Raw genomic sequence first — 18,571 nt, 5'->3', positions numbered from 1 at the left:
TCTGACCCCTCAGTCCCATGCGGACTCGACTGGCCACTAAAATGTGCCTGACTGTCAGAGCGTTGATCAACAGAATTAAAAAGAATGGTAACAATGGTGTGAGAAACTTGTTGAACCATTGAAACCCCAGCCACCTTGGATCAGTGTAATAACTTTGCTTAAAGTAACAAAAATATGGTGTAGAGAGGAAAAATTCCCCAGGTTTTTACGCAAAGTACAAAGGGATGTTTTGCAAAATGGCAGCAATGCAAGTTGATGCGATAATCACTGTCGCAGTTTTCCCCGTGCAATATTTTCTCTTCAGTTTCTGGGAACAAATGGCCACACATTGATCCAAGGAAGAAGTGACGGTGAACCAGACAGAGCAGTCTGTGACTACAGCAATCAATGTAAAGCGGAAACTACATGCAGGAGTGATGTCCAGTGAAGTTGTTGGAAAATAATAATAATAGATCTTGGCTAAGATAACGTCTGTGATGACGACAAGGAGATCCGCCAATGCCATGGCTAAGAGATAGCGAGTGGTGCAGGCGGAGAGGCCGCAGTACCCCCGAGACAGGATCACAATTCCCAATAAATTAACTGCAAGAGAAGAAAGAGACAAGGACAAGAAATTATTCAGGAAGCATTTGATTTCTGTTGGAATTAGTCTGTAAAGATAGAATTTGAGCAAAGTCAGGTTATTAACTCAACGAGAACCAAACTGACCTCTCAATAGTTCACTTCATTGTTTGATGGAGTCATGGATGGATGGACGAATGAATGGATGGATGGATGGATGGAGGGAGGGAGGGATGGATGGATGAATGAATGAATGGATGGATGGATGAATGAATGAATGGATGGATGAATGAATGAATGAGTGTTTGGAGGGATGGATGGATGGATGAATGCATGGAGGGATGGATAGATAAATGGATGGATGGATGGATGGGTGGATAGAGGGATGAATTAATGAATGGATGAGTGAATGAATGGATGGATGGATGAATGAATGAATGAATGAATGGATGGATGGATGAATGAATGGAGGGATGGATAGATAAATGGATGGATGGATGGATGGATGAACGAATGAATGAATGGATGGATAGGTGGATGAATGAATGAATGAATGAATGGATGGATGGATGAATGAATGAATGGAGGGATGGATAGATAAATGGATGGACGGATGGATGGGTGGATAGAGGGATGAATTAATGAATGGATGAGTGAATGAATGGATGGATGGATGGATGGATGAATGGAGGGATGGATAGATAAATGGATGGATGGATGAATGGGTGGATGGAGGGATGGATGGAAGGAGTAATGGATGGGTGGCTGCATGGTTGGATGGAGGGATGGATGGACGGATGTGTAAACATTTTAACAAGCTGGCTGTCTCTCTTGCTTTTACAGGGATAACTTTTATCAATCATCTTAGAATCTGGACAGTGCAGAAGGAGACCATTTGGCCCATCGACTGTGCGCTGACAATAATCCCACCCACGCACTATCTCCATAACCCCACCTAATCACCCTGCTAATCTCCCTGAGACTGAGGGGCAATTTAGCATGGCCAATCAACATTACCAGCACATATTTGGAGTGTGGGAGGAAACCCGAACACCTGGAGGAAACCCATGCAGACACGGGGAGAATGTGCAAGCTTCACATAGACAGTGACCTGAGGCCAGAATTGAACTGGGCTCACTGTGAGGCAGCAGTGTTAACCGTTGTGCCATCAATTGAATTAAGCATCAGGCACTCTTCCCTCAGAAACGCACTTGGAATTGACAATAAGTCCAGTAATTGTCCCGAGCCAAAAGCTGGAAAAACAAAGGAAAATCCCAATCTATCTCAGAACATGAATATAAATCAAATCAAATACACTTTCTCCCAAAACACTCACCTCGATTATTGAATCATTGGTGAAAATGGAACTCCTCCTGGGGTGGCAGGGTGGCATTGTGTCAGCACTGCTGCCTCACAGCACGTCGGACCCGGGTTCCATTCCCAGCTAGGGTCGCTGTCTGTGTGGGGTTTGCACGTTCTTCCCATGTCTGAGTGGGTTTCCTCTGGGTGCTCCGGTTTCCTCCCACACTCCGAAAGACCTGCTGGTTAGGGTGCATTGGCTGGGCTTAATTCTCCCTCAGTGTATCTGAACAGGCACTGGAGTCTGACGACTAGGAAATTTTCGCAGTAGCTTCATTGCAATGTTAATGTAAGCCTCCCTGTCACACTAATAAATAAACTTTAACTAAACCACTACTCCAATCACGCCATGGCAGATGGTGGAATTTGAATTCAACAAAAAAAGTGTGGAATTAAAATCTCCTGATAACCACCAAACCAGTGTCAATTGTCCAAAAAAACTCACTGTGGTTCACTGATATTCTTTAGGGAAGGAAATCTGCCATCCTTACCTAGTCTGGCCAACGTGTGAGTCCAGAGCCACAGCAATGTGTGTGACTCTCAACTGCCCTCGGGCAACTAGAGATGGACAATAAATGCTGGCCCAGGCAGTGACACCCGTGTCCCAGGGATGAATTTTTAAAAGGAGAGGGAATCCTTCAGCTGATATATTTTTATTGGAACTTGAAGATATTAATAAATCATAATGGAAGCACAGATAAATTAGCACAGAATTCTAGCTCAATCCATCGCACAAACCAGCCTCCCATCCATTGACTCTGTCTACACTTCCCACTGCCTCGGGAAAAGCAGCCGGCATAATCAAGGACCCCCACGCACCCCGGACATTCTCTCTTCCACCTTCTTCCATTGAGAAAAAATTGCAAAAATCTGAGGTCATGTACCAACCGACTCAAGAACAGCTTCTTCCCTGCTGCTGTCAGATGTTTGAATGTATCTACCCTGCACTAAGTTGATCAATGACCTTCCTTCCATTATAAGATCAGAGATGTCAGTGTTGCTGGTGATGACACAGCGCTCTGCACCAGCACACAGATCCAGAAGAACCAATGTTGAGGACATTGCTTCTTATTTACCAATCTTGCTCAGATTGTAAACAATCAATTGCATTGTTGAGGGAGATCCTGTCAGCCCATCGTGTTTTGGTCAAATCAAAATTTGGAAATGTCTGAAATGATTTCTGCAGATTCTATATGCATCTATAAATATCGTACAGTATATGAAAATGGAATCGTTTGGCACTATTATAAATTGTCACATGTTCAATTGTAATTTAATCGATGTCCACCTTTGTTTAATCACTAGTTCACAACTATGGTCCAATTAATAGAATTCCTTGGTTAATGAAATTTGACAGATTAGTATTTATAAATAATAGCTTCTTCAGTGAAATGTCACCTTGTTAGCTGATCTTGTTGGCTGATTTCCATGAAAATAAAACACAACTGCGTAAAAAAGGGCCAGGTTTACCAAATATGCTTCTGGAAATCCCCTGAGAGTGATGTAGACTGTTCTCCGGCCTGATGGAGCCCTTGTCTGTACATAGACAGCAGACCACGCCACAGTCAAGCTCTCTACTGTCTATTATCCATGAGCTGTTGGGGAAGGAATTCCACAATTTCGACCCCAGTAACAGTGAAGGAACTCCCGATATATTTCCAAGGCAGGATGGTGAGTGAGTCGCACTAATATTAGTCACCACTTGTCAACACAATCTTGAGTGGATTGTTATGAAAGGGAGTTTGATCCCCTCTCTGAGAACTAATATTTAACCACTCAAAGAGGGGTTCCTCCCTTTACAGTATGTTAAAAAATGTGTGAGAAATATTACAATTGGCAACTTTTCATGGTTAAATCAAAATAACTACCTGAAAATCTCTGTGTAAAATCAACAAGTAACACTTCATTTATCCAACTGACAATGAACAGGTTAACTAAACTATTAACCATCCAATAAAAGACTAATCTGAAAGAAATGCTGCTTATACAATTTCCACTTATTAGCAAAATAAATAATTTTTAGTCACTCTCAAAATACAAGCAGGTTTATCATCTTCTGGAGCCTTCTGTCTTCTTTCTTCTTTCTGGTATATCTGGCTTCTGTTGCTATCTTCGCTATTGAGATGAGGCTTTCTTTTAAGACATAAATGCAGCTATGAGAGCCAGCCAGTTTCTCTGTCTCTCTGAGAGCTGAACTAAGCTGTCATTCGGCAGGTGACAGGTGCTCTTCTCCTCCAGTTTGCCAGTGCTCCTGATCTCTATACCCAATTACATAGCATCATCCCCACAATAGGATTGGTTTACAGGTTACCAAAACAACACATTCAAACCTGTTTGGCTGCTGTTATTCAAATGCCTAGTTTAAACTGATTGGGCAAACTTACTATTAGAACATTTAAAAGACATTTGGACAGGTACGTGGGTGGGAAAGTATACTGGCAAATGGGACTAGTTCCATTTCAGGAACCTGTTGGCATGGAGGAGTTGGGCTGAAGGTCTGTCTCCGTGTTTTGTATCTCCATGACTCTATGACTCCAAGAACTTCTGTAAGTTACAATAAAGCAGACTCATGACTAACCTCGGAGTGAGTGGAGTTTGGGGAGAAGCAGCAGAACTAGAAAGAAGAGAAAAATGATTTTAAAAATGTCGAAAAGTTTTTAAATCAGATTTCTGATGGGGGAAAGGTGATGTTCCCCAAATATTTGCACTGAGACCATGTTACTAAGAATTAATGCCATTGATATGGACTCGGGATGCAGAGTGATGCTTAATAAACAATGTCTGAAAAATCGACATTAAGACAACTGTCAAGGATCCCACACACCCCGGACATTCTCTCTTCCATCTTCTTCCATTGGGAAAAAGATGTAATAGTCTGAGAACATGTACTAACCGACTCAAGAACAGCTTCTTACCTGCTGCCATCAGACTTTCGAACAGACCTATCTCTCATTAAGTTGATCTTTCTCTACACCTTAGCTATGACAGTAACATTTCATTCTACACCCTCTCCTTTTCTTGTCATAGAAGATACCGTGTAGAAGGAGGCCATTTGGCCTATCGAGCCTGCACCAACAACAGTCCGACACAGGTCCTATTCCTGTAATCCCCTAAATTTACCCTCCGAGTTTCCTGACACTTAGCATAGTCAATCAACCTAACCTGCACATCTTTGGACCTTCTCTCTGTATGGTATTCTTTGCTTGCATAGTGTGCGAGAAAAAATACTTTTCACTGTTTCCCAATATGTGTAATAAATCAAATCAGTTTCAAAAAAAAAAGAATCAACTGTGAATACAGAGTCAATGTGCCCGAACCAGTGGCTAACTTCATTGCAGTGTTAATGTAAGCCTACATGTGACATCAAATTTAATTTCAACCATAGTTTTTACCTACACATTAAATGACAAATCATTTTCCATACATCTGTGTTGCATTCTGCATTTGGTTCACCACTGCAAGTTCCCCAAATATTCCCGAGAAAAATGTGACAAGAATATACAACTTCATACAAAGCACGGGGCTTCACTTCTGAAACTCAAATGATAAAGTAAAGAGCTGGGGTAAAATCCCTTAGATTCGAGTTTCTACAGCACCGCGCTCCTGCTGACATTTTGTTACTCCATTTTTATACAAATAAACCTAAATACGCAAAAATATGCAGGCAGTGGGAGGACAGAACCTTCTACTCCACCGCCATATTCGATACCACCATGGCTGATCTATGACCACCTCAATTCTTTCTCTGTGCAAATTCCCCCAGCCCTCTATTCCTCAATCTAAGAACTAATTGTCCACCCCAACTTAATAAGAACATAAGAAATAGGAGCAGGAGTAGCCCATCCAGCCCTTCGAACCTGCCCCGCCATTCAATAAGATCATGGCTGATCTGTCGTGGCTCAGTTCCACATTCCCGCCCTCTCCCCATAACCCTTAATCCCCTCTCTTATCAAAAACCCATCAACCCACGTCTTAAAAATATTTAGCGAGGCAGCCTCCACCACTTCAACGGGCAGAGAATTCCAGAGATTCACCACCCTTTGAGTGAAGAAGTTCCTCCTCAACTCCGTTCTAAACCGCCCCCCCCTTTATCTTGAGGCTGTGCCCCCTAGTCCTACTGTCTTTTTTGAGCGGGAACAGTCTCTCCACCTCTATCCTATCCATCCCATTCATCATCTTATACGTCTCAATGAGATCTCCCCTCATTCTTCTAAACTCTAACGAGTACAAGCCTAGTTTATTCAGCCTCTCCTCATAGCTCAACCCCCTCAACTCTGGTATCAGCCTAGTAAACCTCCTCTGCACTCCCTCCAAGGCCAAAATATCTTTGCGCAGGTGCAGCGCCCAAAACTGCACACAGTACTCCAGCTGCGGCCTCACCAATGCCCTATACAGCCGCAGCAAGACCTCCCTACTTTTATATTCAATCCCCCTCGCTATGAAGGCCAGCATCCCATTCGCCTTCCTGACCACCTGCTGCACCTGCAAGCTGGGTTTTTGCGACTCATGCACAAGGACCCCGAGGTCCCTCTGCACCGTCGCCTGCTGCAGTTTTTCGCAACGTAAGTAATAGTCCTTCCTACCATTCTTCCTACCAAAGTGGACCACCTCACACTTGCCAACATTAAATTCCATTTGCCATTTCCTGGCCCATTCGCCCAGCCTATCTAGATCCTTCTGCAGACTCTCCACACCCTCCGCACAATTTGCCTTTCCCCCTATCTTGGTGTCATCAGCAAATTTCGACACCATACACTCGGTTCCCTCCTTCAGATCATCTATATAAATGGTAAATAGCTGAGGCCCCAGCACCGACCCCTGGGGCACTCCACTAGTCACCATCCGCCAATCCAAATAGCACCCGTTGACCCCCACTCTCTGCCTCCTATTTGACAACCAATCCTCTATCCACACTAACACCCTACCCCCAACTCCATGTCCCTCGACCTTCTGCAATAACCTCTTGTGAGGTACTTTGTCAAACGCCTTCTGAAAATCTAGAAAGACCACATCCACCGGCTCTCCTCTATCCACCGCCCTAGACACATCCTCATAGAACTCCAGTAAATTTGTCAGACACGACTTCCCTTTAATGAAACCGTGCTGCGTCTGCTCTATCAAGCAATTCCCTTCAAGATGCCTTGCAATTTCCTCCTTAATGACAGATTCTAACATTTTACCCACCACAGACGTTAAACTAACCAGCCTATAACCGGTTAAGCGAAAGGATGGGAAAGGTAGGATTAGAGAGCCGTGGATTACGGGGGATATTGAAGACTTGGTCAGGAAGAAGAGGGAGGCGTATGATAGGTCCAAACAAATGGGTACGGAGTGTGCGCTGGAGGAATATAGAGAGAGTAGGAGGGAGCTAAAAAGGGGAATTAGAAGGGCGAAGAGAGGGCATGAGATGGCTTTGGCCGTTAGGATTAAGGATAATCCTAAGGCATTTTATTCCCATATTAGAGGCAAGAGAGTAGTTAGAGGGAAAATTGGTCCTCTTAGGGACAAGAGTGGAGAGTTGTGTATTGAGTCGGAGGGAATGGGGGAGCTCCTGAATGAATACTTTGCGTCGGTATTCACGAAGGAGAGGGGTTCGGAATCGTGCGGTCTCTTGGAGGGAGCGGAGGTTCAGTTGCAGGATATAGTTATTACGAGAGAGGAAGTGCTAGGGCTTTTAGGTAGCGTAAGGACGGATAAAGCTCCGGGGCCTGATGGTATTTATCCCAGGCTGCTTAGGGAGGCGAAAGATGAAATTGCTGGGCCTCTGGCGCACATCTTTGTCTCTTCTTTGGACACAGGTGAGGTCCCAGAAGACTGGAGGGTAGCAAATGTGGTACCGCTGTTTAAAAAGGGTAGTAGGGATAACCCTGGGAATTATAGGCCGGTGAGTTTGACGTCGGTGGTAGGGAAGTTAATGGAAAAAATACTTAGGGGTAGGATGTATGAGCATTTGGAGCGTTGCGATCTGATTAGGGATACGCAACATGGCTTTGTTAGAGGGAGGTCTTGCCTTACGAATCTGGTGGAATTCTTTGAGGAGGTGACAAAAACGGTTGACGATGGGAGAGCCGTTGATGTCATCTATATGGATTTCAGTAAGGCGTTTGACAAAGTCCCTCACGGTAGGCTGGTAGAAAAGGTTAAGGCGCATGGGATACGAGGCCAGGTAGTTAGGTGGATTGAGAACTGGTTGGGAAATAGGAGACAGAGGATAGTTGTGGAGGGGACCTTGTCGGGCTGGAGGCCAGTGACCAGTGGTGTGCCGCAGGGCTCGGTACTGGGACCTCTCCTCTTTGTAGTCTACATAAATGACTTAGAAGAGGGAGTAGGTGGTGTGATCAGCAAGTTTGCTGATGACACCAAGATGGCAGGGTTGGCGGGTACAGAACTGGATTGTCAGGTGATACAACAGGATATAGATAGGTTGGTGCAGTGGGCAGATAGGTGGCAGATGGCATTTAATCCTGACAAATGCGAGGTGATGCATTTTGGAAGGAATAATGCAGAGAGGAGCTATGTGATAAAAGGTAGGCCGATTAGGAGTATAGACATACAGAGAGACCTGGGAGTGCAGGTTCACAAATCCATGAAGGTTGTGTCACAAGTGGAGAACGTTGTTAGGAAGGCTTATGGGATGTTAGCCTTTATAGGAAGGGGCTTAGAGTATAGAAGCTGCCGTCTAATGCTTCAGTTATACAGAACGTTGGTTAGACCGCATTTGGAGTACTGCGTCCAGTTCTGGTCACCTTATTACCGGAAGGACGTGGAGTCTCTGGAAAGGGTGCAGAGGAGGTTTACCAGGATGTTGCCTGGCATGGGGGGACTGGGTTACGAGGAGAGACTGAGGAGACTGGGGCTATTCTCCTTGGAAAGACGGAGATTGAGAGGGGACATGATAGAGGTATATAAGATACTGAAGGGAATAGATAGAGTTAATAGTGAGAGACTGCTCCCTAGACTGGGTACGAACACAAGAGGTCATCACTTAAGGGTGAGGGGGGGGGGAGGTATAATTTGGAGGTAAGAGGAAGGTTCTTTACACAGAGAGTTGTGGGGGTCTGGAATGCGCTACCGAGTAGGGTGGTGGAGGCAGGAACGTTGGACTCGTTTAAGATGCAGTTAGATAGGCATATGAGTGAAACGGGAATGGAGGGATATGGTAGGGGCTATTAAATAGGGTTAAACCTCGGGAGACACCGGAAGGGCAGGCTGTATAACTAATATGTTTTGTCTTTATTCCACAGGTGGAGGTCCACCTCGTGTCAAGCGAGGGGCATGCACACGGCGGGTTGTGCGTGGGCTGCTCTTGGAAGTCCAGGAGTGGCCTAGTACTTCATGTCGGTGTGTGTGCTTGATCCTGGACCGATAGACGGGCGCCACAACAGCTCGGTGACTAGCACTGCTAGCTGTGCAGATACATGGATTTGGGCCTGTGTCTGTGGGAGTTTGCGCATTCTCCCTGTGGTTGCGTGGGTTTCCTCCGGGCGCTCCGGTTTCCTCCCACACCCCAAAGATGTGCTCTTAGGCTAATTGGTTTCCACCAAATTGACACTATTTCTTCCCTGAATCTGACTGAGTAGGGTCCCATTCGTAGACATGCAGGGTAGAATAGGTGTAGGGCGATGTGGCGGCGCGGGCTCGTTGGGCCGAAGGGCCTGTTTCCCGTGCTGGGTTGTTCTTTGTTTCTTTTTGTTTCTATAATTCCCCGCCTTTTGCCTGGCACCCTTCTTAAACAACGGCGTAACATTAGCCATTTTCCAATCTTCCGGCACTTCCCCGGAATCCAGCGACGTCTGGACCACTATCACCTCCGCCATTTCTTTCAGAACCCTCGGATGCATTCCATCCGGTCCTGGGGACTTGTCCACAATCAGCCCCTCCAGTCTGTCGAGCACCGCCTCTCTAGTAACAGTAATGTCATTAAGACCCTCCAGTCCTACCACCTTTCCATCGCTAACACCCGGCAAATTATTCACGTCCTCCTCCGTGAAGACAGAAACAAAAAAGTTATTCAATACCTTAGCCATATCCTCATCCCCTACCACTAGGTCCCCTTTCTCATCCTCTAAAGGACCAACATTCACCCTAGCCAGCCTCTTCCTTTTTATATATTTATAATATCTCTTGCTATCCTTTTTTATATTAAGTGCTAGCCCAGCTTCATAGTTTCTCCTACCCTTCTTTATCAACTTCTTTGTCAATCTTTGTTGACATTTAAACCTCTCCCAATCCTCTTCTCGCCCACTACTCTTAGCTACTCTAAATTCCTCCGCTTTTAATTTAACACTTTCCTTCACCTCCTTCGTTATCCACGGCTTATTACCTCTCTTCCTACTATCCTTTTTGACCATCGGAATAAATTTCCACTGAGCACCAAGAAAGATCTCCTTAAAGATCCTCCACTGCTCCTCAGCAGACCTACCTTCCAACGCGCTCCCCCAGTCCACATTCGCCAATTCTTCTCTCATCCTACCGTACTCCCCTCTATTCAAACAGAGGACGCGTGTCCGGGAACCCACTTTCTCCTCCTCCATCTGCACCAGAAACTCCACCATACAATGATCACTCTCCCCAAGAGGATCCTTCACCACAAGGTCCCTAATTCTACCCGCCTCATTACATAGCACCAGATCCAAGATAGCTCGCTCCCTCATCGGCTCCAACACACACTGTTCGTGGAAACTATCCCGGCAGCATTCCAAGAACTCTTCCTCGAGCCCCCCGCGTCCAACATGGGTCGACCAATCAATATGCAGATTGAAATCCCCCATAACTACGGCCGTCCCATTCCTGCACGCCGCACTTATTTGCGCGTTAACAGCCCGCCCCACCTCCAGATCATTATTCGGGGGCCTATAGACGACACTCACCAGCGTCTTCCTCCCTTTGCTGTTCCTAATCTCTACCCACAACGATTCCACCCTCTGCTCCTTGGCTCCAATATCATCCCTTACTACCACCGTGATGCTATCCTTAATCAGCAGAGCTACGCGCCCCCCTTTTCCCTCCCGCCTATCCTTCCTAAACACTTGATAGCCCTGTACATTCAGCTCCCAGTCCCTGTCACCTTGCAGCCACGTCTCTGTAATGGCCACCAGATCGTATCCATTTGTGTCGATCTGCGCCACCAGCTCATCCACTTTATTCTGAATGCTTCGTGCATTCAGATAAAGTGCTTTCATCCCAGCCTTCACCTGGACCCTATTTGCCAGAACGCCACCAACCATACTCACGCCCCCTACTCCCTCTATTATTGGGACATCCTCGGCCTCTTCCCTTACCTGTACATAAGAACATAAGAACATAAGAAATAGGAGCAGGAGTAGGCCATCTAGCCCTTCGAGCCTGCCCCGCCATTCAATAAGATCATGGCTGATCTGTCGTGGCTCAGTTCCACTTTCCCGCCCTCTCCCCATAACCCTTAATCCCCTCTCATCAAGAACCCATCAACCCGCTTCTTAAAAATATTTAGCGAGGCAGCCTCCACCACTTCAATGGGCAGAGAATTCCAGAGATTCACCACCCTTTGAGTGAAGAAGTTCCTCCTCAACTCCGTTCTAAACCGCCCCCCCTTTATCTTGAGGCTGTGCCCCCTAGTCCTACTGTCCTTTCTGAGCGGGAAGAGTCTCTCCACCTCTATCCTATCCATCCCATTCATCATCTTATACGTCTCAATGAGATCTCCCCTCATTCTTCTAAACTCTAATGAGTACAAGCCCAGTTTATTCAGCCTCTCCTCATAGCTCAACCCCCTCAACTCCGGTATCAGCCTAGTAAACCTCCTCTGCACTCCCTCCAAGGCCAAAATATCCTTGCGCAGGTGCGGCGCCCAAAAATGCACACAGTACTCCAGCTGTGGCCTCCCCCCCCCTAATTAGTTTAAAGCCCTGTCTACAGTCCTCTTTACTCGATTCGCCAGCACTCTGGTCCCAGCACGGTTCAGACCAACCCCATCCCGCCCAAACAGGTCCCACCTACCCCAATACTGATGCCAATGCCCCATAAATTCAAACCCATTCCTCCCACACCAATCCCTGAGCCACCCATTCACTTCCTTAATCCTATCAACCCTACGCCCGTCTGCACTCGGTTCAGGCAGTAGCCCAGAGATAACCACCTTGTCGGTTCTACTTTTTAATTCCATTCCCAGCTTTTCATACTCCCTCCCCAGATCCTCAGTTTGCATTTTGCCTACGTCGTCGGCACCCACATGTACAACAACGACCAGATTCTCACCCTCCCACTCCAGGTTCCTCTGCAGCCCAGATGTGACATCCCGGACCCGAGCACCAGGCAGACAACACACCCTTCTGTGCACTTTGTCACTGTGACAAAGGACAGTGTCAATACCCTTCACCCCACTATCCCCAATTACAACTACGTTCCTTTTCCCCCTCTCTTTGCCTATGGCCTGCTGCAGACGAGTGAAGGAGCAGAGAGAGAGCTAAGATTTTACCTGTTAAAAACCTGTTTAAAATAAGTTTAAAGCACTTTGTTCTTTGTAGAACTGTTTAAAGCATTTATTTATTGTATTTACTGCTTTAAGAATTCTGAGGGAGTGGTTAGTAGGAGTTGTGGGCCAGCCAGCTTTAAATCAGCGCCAGGTTTAAAAGGAGGCCTGGTGTAGACAGCGGGCAGCTGAGTGAGTGGGAAGCCATGATCTTATTGAATGGCGGGGCAGGCTCGAAGGGCTGGATGGCCTACTCCTGCTCCTATTTCTTATGTTCTTATGTTTTTATGAAGCAGAGTGAGCTATTAGGGCTTAATATCAAAAAGGGCTGGAGGGAAAAAAGGCCAGGTGAGTTTGTTTGAAAAACAAGGGGAAAAAAAACAGCAAAAAAAATTTTTTTCAAAACTACTACAGTGAATAATGGAGGGGCATGTGATGTGCGTGGAAATATTTTTACCATGTCTCTTCTGCTTCCTTTTCAACTCCATTGATTCAATTCTGACGAAGGGTCACCCAGACTCGAAACATTAGCTCTGCTCTCTCTCCACAGATGCTGTCAGACCGGCTGAGATTTTCCAGCATTTTCTGTTTTGGTTTCCGATTCGAGCAACCACAGTATTTTGATTTTATTTTGATTTGGTGATGTTTTGGTCTTGATTCTTCCAGACTGGAATCTCTTTTACCCCTGCCTTCTATGACCAGATCACTCATGGTCTTGAACACTCTATTCTACCTCTCTCCACTTTCCATTCTCGAAGCAAACCTAACCCTATTTCTCTAATATGTCTTCATAACCGTCGTTGCTCACCCCTGTGACCATTTTCGTGAATATTTTCTAAACTCACTGCAATGTTTGTATATCCTTCACATGGTGTGGTGCCCAGACCTGATGGCAGTGGATGTCATAACTTTTGAACTAGTGCCTGATGCAAGTTGCACATTAATTCCTTGGCCATAATCTCTGTGTCCCTATGAATCAAACTGGGATACTGTCAGCTTCATGTACCACTCCCATAACCTGCCCTATGTTTAGTGACTTGTGCAAATAAACACAAAAGGTCTGTCTGTGCCAGTACCAATTTAACATTGCACACATTATTTTATATTCTCTTTACATGCCCTTCATGCTATGATGGCACATTGGTTAGCACATCTGTCTTGCAGCACCAGGGTGAATTCTCCATTTAGGTTGCTGTCCGTGTGATATTTGCACATTCAAGTAAATTGATTGGTCAAAAGTTGGCTTATATTAACACTGCAATGAAGTTACTATGAAAATCCCCAAGTTGCCACACTATTCAGGTTCACTAAGGGAGAATTTAGCATGGTTAGTGCACCTAACTAGATGCTTTTTGGACCGTGGGAGGAGACAGGAGCACCCGGAGGAATCCCAGGCATACATGGATAGAACATGCAGACTCTGGACAGTCAGTGACCCAAGACAGGAATCGAACCTGGGTCCCTGGTGCTGTGAGGCAGCAGTGCTAACTACTGTGGTACTGTGCCACGTCTGTTCACCAATTGGGTTCAATCCTTTTGAAGTTCTACCCACTCTTGGTCACATTTCAGCATGCAACCAAGTTCCTGTCATCTGCACAGTGAACTGTTGTGAAGTTAGTAGTTGCAAAATTATAATAAAATGTAGAATGCTAAGTGTTGTAAAATTGCATGGTCTGTTAAGAAGGTAGTTTTTTTTCTGTACTCAAAGTTTAAAAAAGGGAAATTGCAGATGCATATAGAGTACACAGACTCAAATATTATATTGTGAGTCTCGGCAGCAGTGTTGCCAAGACAACAGGCTGTTTTTCAAGTTTGCCCAATCAGTTTAAACTAGGCAGTTGAATAACAGCAGCCTATCAGATCTGAATTTGATGCTTTGGTAAGCTCTGTACCAGGACTCCAACTGTTCACATTATATATTAACGATTTGGAAGAGGGAACTGAATGTATTATCACCAAATTTGCAGATGATACACAGTTGGATGGGAGGATGAGCTGTGAAGAGGACACAGAGATGCTTCAGCATGATTTATTTTCAGGCTGAGTGTGTGTGTATCTGGAAGACAGATGCAGAATAATGTGGATAAATGTGAGGTTATCCACTTTGGGAGCAATAATAGGAAGACAGATTATTATCTGAATGGGTGTAAATTGAGAGAGGCGGATACTCAGTGAGACCTTGGAGTCCTCGTGTATCAGTCACTGAGAGTAAGCACACAGGAGCAGCAGGCAGTAAAAAAGGAAAATGGTATGTTCACAGCGAGAGGATTTGGGTATAGGGATAGGGATGTTTTACTGCAATTGTACAGGGCCTTGGTGAGGCCACACCTGGAGCATTGTGTGTAGTTTTGGTCTCCTTATCTGAGGAAGGATGTTCCTTGCTATAGAGGGAGCACAGCGAAGGTTTACCAGGCTGATTCCTGGGATGGCAGCTCTGTCATATGAGGAGGGACTGAGTCAGTTAGGATTATATTCACTGGAGTTTAGAAGAGTGAGAGGGGATCTGATAGAAACTTATAAAATTCTAGGGTTAGACAGGGGAGATTCAGAAAGAATGTTCCCCGATGGTGGGGGGAGTCCAGAACTAGGGGTCAGAGTTTGACGATAAGGGGTAAACCTTTTAGGACTGAGGTCCAGAAGAATTTCTCCACCCAGAGGGTGGTGAATGTGTGGAATTCACTCCCACAGAAAGTAGCTGAGGTCAGAGTAAATCTCTACATTGAAGAAATTGTTCACAGCCTTTCCGAAGTGTGGTGGACAGAAATGGACACAATACACCAGCTGGAACCAGGGGTGTGTTATATAGATTTAGGATCACTTCACACTTTTACTCTTTTTGGACGTCTATATGTACTTGCAGGAGTCAGTTTGTGCGCATCTGTGTGAGCCCATATGTGAGTGTGAGTGTGTGTGTGTGTCTTTTTTTTTGCATTTATCTTGTGTCTGTGCAGTTTTGTGTGTGCCTGTCTGGGCCCTTGCCTTTCTGTATTTCTGTGTGTTATTGTCTCTATGAGTTTGTCTGTGTGTATGGTTTTGTTAGTGCATACCGTTCAAGTATGTACCTGTGTAAATGCATTTGTTCATCAGTGTGTCTGTCTGTGTTTGCAGCTGCCTTTGTGCATCTATAACCTGTCTATGTGTGTCTGTGCATGTCTATCTGCCTCAGTGCCTATGTTGAGTGCGACTGTGTGTGTGTGTGTGTGTGTGTGTGTGTGTGTATTTGGCTGTGTGCCTCTTTGCATGTCTGTGTGTCTCTTGGGGATATATTTTTGTTGGGTGTGTGTGACTCTGTATGGAGTATGCACACTGTATATACACCGTGCGTATCGTCATTCCGACGTCCCACTATTCACAGGTAGGGAGGTTAGGTTGGAGAGAGAAGTGATCAGAGAGTGATGAGATTGAAAGACCCAATTTGTCACATTGTTTTAATCTGATGTAATCCTCACTCTGCCTTAAGATTATTCAGGTGTGCCCCACTTGAAACAAATGTATATCGGTGTTCATTAAACCAACTCTTTAGCATGGCCTGGTGCCCCCTTAATTACATCCGGTGTGGTATGAGTTTGAAACTCTCCGTTACATTGGGAGTCATTGGAAAACACGTACTTTGATACAATATTAAACCTTGCTGTATCATTGTTTTCATATAATTTCTGGCTGGGCATCACTGGGATTTATGTGAACAAGTCAATAACTATTCCACTGTTTTGTGAATAAAGAGGTGAACATTTCCACACTCTCTGCCTCTCTGCATTATTGTACTTGTTGGTTGGTCACATTTGGCAATGGTGCCACCTTCACCTACAATGTCCCCCAGCAGCTGGGTAAAGCCTGGCAGGGTTTGCTGCCAAAGTCACACTCGGGCCGTTCCAGTGGCCACTCCGTGACGCCTTTGTGGATGACACAATGGACAGCAGTGAGGATTGAAGGTAGTGTCACTCAAAGCCTCACAGCTCTTTGAGGCAGCAGGTGTCCTTACACACCATCCTTAAGGCGTCCTTTATGGCTCTAGAATATTAAAGTTGCAGTTTGAGGAATGATTGGATAGGCTGTGTATGTTTTCCTCATTTGGGTGGCATTACAATGCTTGGTTGAATGTTATTCTCCAAGCTGACACTGATACGATGGGCTGAATGGCCTCTTTCTGTGCTGTAAATTTTCCATGCTAAGGCCCTATCTCTGGGGAGGTTGTACTGGGTTTCAATATGTACCAAGCGGAAGAAGGAGTGAAATATTGAAGTGAAACTGAGTCTGAAGCCCCTGCATCAAAATGAATTAGAAATCCCTCCCCGCTCCCGGCCTGGGTCCACCCCTAATCCATTTGGTCAAGTGTTGTGGGGGTAGGGCGGGAATTTGATATCTGGGGATCAAGGTGCTGCTCTGACAATGTAGTCTGGCAGTGATGAGACTGGAGAGGGGTGAGGAGCACAAGCCGCCATTACAGCTTCTCTCCATCGACTCCGGGATTATTGCTCCATTCAACAGGTCAATGTCAACACTGAGCATGCGCGCCCAGCTCCTCAAACAGCTCGGCGGCCATCTTGCGTTGCCAGGGGAGACGGGCGGCGGCCATGTTTTGTCGCCATGGGAGACAACGTCAGTGAAGGTAAAGGCGCCTGTCAGGGGCAGCATTTTACTCTTGATTTAAACGCTGTATTTTATTACTGACATACTCTCCATTCTGAGCCGCCGCTTTTTGGGTTTTTATTCGATTTCAGCGATTAGATTTTTGTTTCAGTTGACGGTTGGTCCGCGCAATGCTCTCTGGGAGACCACGCTGCTCATGCGCTCTGCCGCCGGCATACTTATGTAACAAAGCATTATATACTATTATTCAGTATATAATAAACAACTATTCTTTCCTTCGTGTTTTTAAATTCTCCTCCCGGTGGTGAGAGTAATGTCTGCTCCTTTCTCCAATTTAATAAAATAAACGGTGAGGTGGTGGCGGTTCCGCCCATGTCACTCCAGCACGGCTGGTGAGCGACCTCACCAACATGGCGGCAACGCTGACGTCACTCTAATATGGCGGACAGCTGACGTCAGTATGACCCCGCCCCCCACCGTCTGGGCCCTGGATGTTCCGAGCAGCAGCCCAGCCCCTGGTTGTGGACTAGAGCTGACACTGGGTGCCCTCTAGCGGCCGGGAGGGGAAACAGCAGCAGGCTGAGTCCCTCTCTGTCCCAAAGACTCCTCAGTTCACTTTGTTCAGGAAGACTAGAGATCCTCTTCAAATCTTAACTTCAGGTTCTCAAATTCACCCCATTCATCCATCCACACAACAAGAACCATTCATCCTGCAGCAGCTTCACTCTCACTCTGTTTGCCCCCTTCTGTGTGCAGCGGTGGCAATTGGCATTTTGCACAGTTGATGGATTGAAGCAAATAATTGGGCCGTATGCTTGGCAGTGGCCTTTCTGTTCTCCTCTCATCCCCCCTCCCTTCATTTCACCCCACCAACGTATCCTCCTGTTACCCTCTCCTGGGGCATTTATCCACCTTCCTCTCAAATGCATGGGGCAAGACTGGGCAAATCCAAATGTAATTCCAATGCACTCTACAAATCAGCGAGAACCTGGGTCCAGGATTCTTCTCCTGACAACAAAGGTGAGATATAGCAGAGGGGTAACTCACCTCCTGACTCTCCAAAGCCTGTCCACCATCTGCACTGCACAAGTTAGGAGTGTGATGGAATACTCCCCAGTTGCCTGTATGGGTGTGGCTCCCAATAACACTCAAGAAGCTTGGCACCATCCAGCACAAAGCAGCCCACTTCATTGGCAACACATTGATAAACATTCAATCCTTCCAGCACTGACTCTCAGTAGCAACAGTGAGTAAAATCTACAAGATGCACAGCAGCAACTCACCAAAGATCCTTCGACAGCACCTTCCAAACCCACCACCACTTCCATGTAGAAGGACAAGGGCAGCAGATAAATGGGAACACCACCATCTGCGAGTTCCCCTCCAAACCACTCACCCTCCTGACTTAGAAATATGTTGCCCTTCCTTTGCAGTCGCTGGGTCAAAATCCTGGAATTTCCTCCCTAACGGCATTGTGGGTTAACCCACAGAACGTGGACTGCAGCGATTCAAGAAGGCAGCTCACCACCACCTTCTCAAGGGCAACTAGGGATGGGCAGTAAATACTGGCCAGACAGCAACACCCACATTCCACAAATGAATAAAACAAGG

General features: G+C 46.0%; 1 protein-coding gene across 1 annotated transcript in view; it reads right to left on the bottom strand.

Moving 5' to 3' along the window:
* The window catches only part of LOC145351359 (putative G-protein coupled receptor 139), a 32,055-nt gene extending 15,176 nt beyond the window's left edge, over positions 1 to 16,879 (bottom strand). Inside the window, exons 1-2 of the mRNA XM_080200975.1 lie at positions 16,816 to 16,879; positions 406 to 582 (exon numbers count right to left, since the gene is read on the bottom strand). Coding sequence (XP_080057101.1) covers positions 406 to 582; positions 16,816 to 16,879 — 241 coding nt within the window. The remainder of the gene's footprint in view (positions 1 to 405; positions 583 to 16,815) is intronic.
* Positions 16,880 to 18,571: the final 1,692 nt, after the last annotated feature.

This window comes from Carcharhinus amblyrhynchos, chromosome 13 (genome assembly GCF_965287045.1).
Source record: "Carcharhinus amblyrhynchos chromosome 13, sCarAmb.v2.hapA, whole genome shotgun sequence".
Taxonomy (NCBI): Eukaryota; Metazoa; Chordata; class Chondrichthyes; order Carcharhiniformes; family Carcharhinidae; genus Carcharhinus; species Carcharhinus amblyrhynchos.
Note: the sequence above shows the minus strand (reverse complement) of the source record. Positions and strands in the feature narration are given on the sequence as shown.